Raw genomic sequence first — 6,279 nt, forward strand, 5'->3', positions numbered from 1 at the left:
AGCAGTTAATTTCCTGGATTAAAACTGAGACTTTTGTTTCTCTGCAAACTTGGGGTGTGGAGGTGCACTCAGAATTAAAATTACATTAGTTATAAAACCTAAGATAGTTTCTTTGCACATCTAAGTATAGTGTTAGTAAATCTGCATGCATAAACACATTGAAAAATAATAGAAAGTAAATCAAGACATTAACAGTGCCTATCTTTGGGGAGTGAGTATATGGATTTTGGTTTAATCAATGTATTGTTTAGTATTTCCTAAATGTTTTCCAATAAGCATAACACTTTTATAATGAGAAAAAAAGATAAGTTGTAAAACAGGAAACACACTGAAATTTTTATTTATTTTATTTCGCAGTGAAAGAACATGAAAAAAACTTTTCAAAATGTTCATGTGATTACTTCCAATGAATGATTAAGTGTACTATAGGAAGAGAAATTACACACTGTAATTACAGTTTACATAATTACACAGAACAACATGTGGCAATCTTTTGAAATCACTGTGATTAACACTTCACTGATAAACAATAACCTCAATATAACTAAGTTTTATTATTTATCATGGTCAAATAAAATACAAGAGCCTACGGATAAGCTGTTACTAACAATATATGCAGTTTTACCTGAAAATTTTAACCATATGCAGGCTTCTTAAGCATTCAAGTTTTAAATTCTACTGTATTTTGTTGCAAAATAAAGCAGGTACAAGAGAATAAACCCACTAGATAAAGGACTAAGAAAACACACACACACACACACACACACACACACACACACACACAGCTTCAAAAAACCTTGGGTTGGTTCTCCAAGATTTTCTTTCCAAACAAATGTTGGTCTCATTTAGCAGTTCTGATAATATTCACAGCCACAGATTCATAGCTATATGTTTAAAGGACTTTAGAAGGATTAAACTACACATTATATAGATATTTTAAACCATCTACCACAGTTTATATTTCTTGAAAACATTCTACTACTAAAATGCAAGGTCACATTAATTAGTATTTAAATCTCTCTCATATTTCTGAGACCTATGTTTTAAATGACCCTACAAGAAAAAATTCAGAACACAAGGCTCTAATTAACTTCTTCCATCTTGAGTAACTAGATCTACAGCAGTTAATGTCAGGACCAAGTACACTTTGCTTTAGCGATCAACATCTTCTACTATTCCCTCAAGATTTTTGCAACAAGCTTTAACCTCCTCAATTGCAGCCATCCAATTATCATAAATAATTTTGTCATAAATTGCATCATTAACTTCCCTAACTACCCCCTCCTGCTGAGATTCAAGTGCATCACCTGAGAAAAACAACACTGATCTTGGTATTATGTAAGTACGTAAATTGTGACCAAGTAAAAAATCATCATTTCCATCCTTTCCATTTGAGTTGATTCCATGAGGAGTAAAGAAATTGAAGAACGAATCCTTGGGAAAATCTTCAGTTACAGTTCGGATTGTCCCCCAGATCCGGTGTTTCTGCTTCTTCCTGATGGTTTTCAAAGTGACATTCTTACCTTCATTCCAATCTATCTCACAGCCTATGCAATACTCAATTGCAGTTCCCCTATAGGGATGGGGATCATAATACGCCAGCCTTGACTTCAGCACATAAGTTTTTGTTAACAGCTCATTTTTGAAATATTCATTGGGCTTGAAGTAAAATTCTAGCGTGAAACTGAGAGGCTCGCCAGGATCTGAAAGTTTCACTTTAATATCTGTCAGGAGCTTCAGAATAGGCTCATCATATTTCTTAATCAAAGGAGTGAGTGTGTCAACGTTTTTTAATACAGTCAGCCAAAAATTAGGAATTCCTTTAGGATCCTGTTCTTCTTTATTCTCTTCTCTGGTAGCCTCGATGTCGTCATCAGTATCCTCGTCATCGTCATCATCATCATCCTCCTCGACAGCATAATCATAATAATCTCCTTCACAACCATCATCCTCATCCATATACTCATGTACCAGACCCTCCTCATTACCATCCATTTCTTCCTCATTATACATCTCATCATCGTAGTCCTCAGAGTCTGACTTATATTCACATTCCTCTTTTGTAGGTTCATAGATTGCATTTATGATCTGACGTCTTTTTTCCAATAACGGTTGATACATTTCAGCAAACTTCCTTTCAATGCCATGAAATTCCCTCAGAAATTTGGATTCCAGATTGGCCACTCTAGTTTGAAGTTTTTTGAGGGCTAACACACGGTACTTAACTTTCAAAGGCAGACTTTCAACAAAGTCTGTATCTAAAAGATAACCAAGAAGTCCTTTTGGACGGTCTGTGTCTGAATCCTCATCAGTATCTTCATCTTTTACCCCGCCTTCCCCGGACCTAGCAGCAGCATCTTCACCTTTCTCCCCTTCTTCCCCAGGCCCTGCGGCGGCTTCCTCACCGTGCACTTTATCATCTCCAGGCCCAGCTGCGACATCTTCACTGCACTCCGGTTGTTCCCCGGGTCCCTCCATCATTACCTTATTACCAGCCTCTTCTTGACTAGATTCTAACAGTTCCTTGTGGTCGGCTGACTCGGCCATTTTTCAAAGGACCGTACACGCTTAAGGTGGCTATCGCCAAGATAAGGAAGGAGACCTGACCTCCGCAGGGAAAGACTCACCGGAAAAGCAGAAGCAGCGGCGGCTGGGACAGAGGTGGAATGCGCAGTGGTGGCAGGCTGCAAGAGTAATGGTTGAGGCTGCTGCCGGGATGAAGGCTGTGCTGAGGCCGCGAGAAGCGGGAGGAGGCAATGGTGCCCTGGGCTGGAGTGCAGAGAAGGCGATGGTCGGTCTTGCAGGAACCATCCAGAGACTGCAGAGAGCTGCAGTGGGCGGACCTCCTCCGCAAGCAGCTAGTGCCGCAAGAAAAAAATGGTGCCACAGTATGATTACGCAGACGTCTCCTGACTAGATTTTCTCGGTGCATATAGTTTGCTGAGTCACTCCCTTCCTCCCTACGACTCTGCTCTAATTTCATTTGCTGGGCTACAGTGATTGACAAATCCTGAGCCAATAAATTATTAGATCTATCAAGTTTCCAAGCCCGCTCACCTTCCCAGGTTCTCTAATATAGCTGATTCATCTACCTCTAACTTAACCTCCAAACCCCACCCCCACCCCTGATTTTTCCAGAAACTTAAATTTTATTTGTTTATTCTTTCAATTTGTAACTAGTATTATACTTTTATGATTTCAAGAAAAGCTAAAAGAAAATAGTACCTAAAATGTCGGACAAGGAGAGAAGACAAGGCATCCACCCATCCTAAATTTGTCCCTTTAATTTTAGCCCCAGGCTCTGGGAGGAGGAAAGGGGTTTGGGGAGGGATTTATAAAGAGAGGCAGAAGGGAAAACACTAAAAAGAAATTAGCTATCTTGGTCTTAAGGTGATGTAACTGACAGTGATTTAAATATTCTATTTTTGTTTTTTTTACTGTATTTTCCACAAGCTTAATGGTAAGTGAGCAGCAATTTTAAATTGGAAATGCTCCTAACATTTCCTGGGATAGGAGAGGGGACAGAAGACGTGATTAGTTAAGGTTAGTGTGAAATACAGCCTAGTTAAACTTTGGTGAAGATCCAACGTGCTGTATCCAACTGTCTGACAAGTGAACACACAAGACAATAAACCAGTTGCCTGGCTAATCAGTAACTCACTCCTAATACTGACTTCCCTCTTCCTCCTTTTTGATTCTGGCTGTCAAGCCATTGGGAATTTTAAAAAGAAATGTTTAAATGTAAAGTAATATTTATTTTACAAATCACAGCACTTGCTCGACGCTTTTGTTACTGAAAATATTCTAAGTCTCAGCATTACAGACATGGTTAAATATATGACAGAGTATTCACAAGGTGGAATGCTATGTATGCAGTCATTTAAAAATTTCCTCTGGTTAGGAATCATTGATGATGTTTATTTTGTCCATATTTCCAATGTTGGTCATTTATTAATTGAATAATTTTAAAAATTTTACTATTTCCCAGATTTAAACAATCTGTATTGTGTTATTATCACAGAGATAAACACTGTTTACATATTTTATTTCTTTTCAGACTCTTGCAGTATACTGGTAATTTTTTTCTTTTTTCATATTTTATTTCTGTGTACTGTGTATCATTACAATATTTACCAAATTCAATTTTCAGGCTTATGTATTGATCTGGTAGGTCCCTTGTTATGAGTCCATTCATTGCTTTCCAAGTTTCCTTTTTTCTGGTTCTAGAGTTGCACCATTCCTTGTAGTTACCTGATATAAATACAACACATGCTTATTTTTGTAAAATTTGGAAAATGAGGAAAATTTTAGAGTATAACAGAAATCACTAGTAATCTCACAACCCTGAGAGAACCAATGTGAACATTTTGGTCTTGTTCTTTCTAACATGTCTACATATGTGTTCTGTTTAGGCTAGAGTTTTCTCAAAATAAAACTGAGATAAACTCTTTTATAAACTTTTGCCTCTCACTAACATATTCCAGTATACTTAAGTAGTTTCTAAAAATGTAATTTTAAAAGAAAACCCACTATTATATGACGTTAAACCAAACTATTAAAAGATGAGGAGAATGTGTGCCATCTAATTTTAAGATTGAAGAGTCCTTCATAGTCATACATGCAGTCACAGAAACCATAAAGGGAATGATGTGTTTCATTACATATAACAAAAGTATATGACACCAAAGCATAGGCAACAAAACAAAAAATAGATAAATTGGAATTCTTCAAATTAGAAACATTTGTTCACAAAAAAATACTCTCAACAGAGTTAAAAGGCAGCCCATCAGGTGGGAGAAAATGTGTGCAAATCATATAACTGATAGAGGATTAATATCCAGAATACATAAGGAGTCCTACAACTCAAGAATAACAAAAACAAGCAAATCAGTTAAAAATGGGCAAAGGACTTGAAAAGATATCTCTACAAAGAAGAGATACAAATGGCACCTGAAAAGATGTTCAATATCACTAATTAGAGAAATGCAAATCAAAACCACAAAGAGGTATCACATCACACCCATTAAAATGGCTATTATCAGAAGAATAAAAACAGAAAATAAGTGTAGACAAGAATATGGAGAAATTGGAAACTTTGTGCATTATTGAGGAATGTGAAATGGTGCAACTCCAATAAAAAGCAATATGGTAGAACCTCAAAAAAATCAACTTAGAATTACCATATGATCCAACTATTCCACTTCTAGGTATATACCCAAAAGAAATGAAAGCAGGGTATCTAACAGATATTTTTACACCCATATGTTCATAGCAACATTTAAAAGAAAAATTTAATGTTTATTTATTTTTGAGAGAGAGAGAGAGAGTACAAGCAGGGGGTGGGGCAGAGAGAGAGAGGGAGACACAGAATCTGATACAGTCTCCATCCAGGCTCTGAGCTGTCAGCACAGAGCCCGATGCGGGGCTCGAACTCGGGAACGGCGAGATCATGACATGAGCCAAAGTCGGATGTTTAAATGACTGATCCACCCAGGTGCCCCAGCAGCATTTTCCACAATAGCCAAAAGGTGGAAACAATGTAAATATCCATTGATGGAAGAATGGATTTTTTTAAAAAAAGTAGTACATATATACAATAGAAATATTATTCAGCCTTAAAAAGGAACGAAATTCTGACACATGATACAACGTGGATTAACCTTGAAGACATTATGTTAAATGAAATAATACAAACACAAAAAGACAAATATTTTGTGATTCCACTTATATGAGGTATCTAGAATTGTCAAATTCATAGAGAAAGAAGGTAGAATGGTGGTTGCCAGAGTCTCGGGGAAGGTGGGAATGGGAGTTTTTGTTGCCATTTTGATACTTGTTTTGTGGTTGTTTTTTTTTATAAATTTTCTCTGATCCTGTCTTCTTTTGCTCTCTTGCATGGTTTGTTGGCTCTCTTTAGTGATATGCTTGGATTCCTTGCTCTTTAGTTTGCATATCTATTACTGGTTTTTGACTTGTGGTTACCATTACATTTGCATATACCATCTTCTGCATATAGCAGTCTATATTAAGTTGATGGTCACGTAAGTTTAAACCCCAAGGCACCTGGGTGGCTCAATTGGTTGAAGGTCTGACTTCAGTTCAGGTCATGATCTCACAGTTTGTGAGATCAAGCCCCGCATCGGGCTCCATGCTGATAGTGTGGAGCTTGCTTGGGATGGGATTCTCTCTCTCTCTCCTCTTTCTCTGCCCTTCCCGTACTCATGCTTTTTTTTTCTCTCTGTCTCTCAAAATAAATAAATAAACTTAAAAAAATGTAAA

The 6,279-nt window shown here is 37.1% G+C and overlaps 1 protein-coding gene across 1 annotated transcript; it reads right to left on the reverse strand.

Moving 5' to 3' along the window:
• Positions 1-309: 309 nt before the first annotated feature.
• Positions 310-2,927, reverse strand: NAP1L2 (nucleosome assembly protein 1 like 2). Its single transcript, XM_047845066.1, has one exon. It carries the CDS (start codon positions 2,545-2,547, stop codon positions 1,153-1,155), a length of 1,395 nt encoding a protein of 464 aa, XP_047701022.1. The 5' UTR covers positions 2,548-2,927; the 3' UTR covers positions 310-1,152.
• Positions 2,928-6,279: the final 3,352 nt, after the last annotated feature.

Source organism: Prionailurus viverrinus, chromosome X (genome assembly GCF_022837055.1).
Source record: "Prionailurus viverrinus isolate Anna chromosome X, UM_Priviv_1.0, whole genome shotgun sequence".
NCBI classification, from domain to species: domain Eukaryota; kingdom Metazoa; phylum Chordata; class Mammalia; order Carnivora; family Felidae; genus Prionailurus; species Prionailurus viverrinus.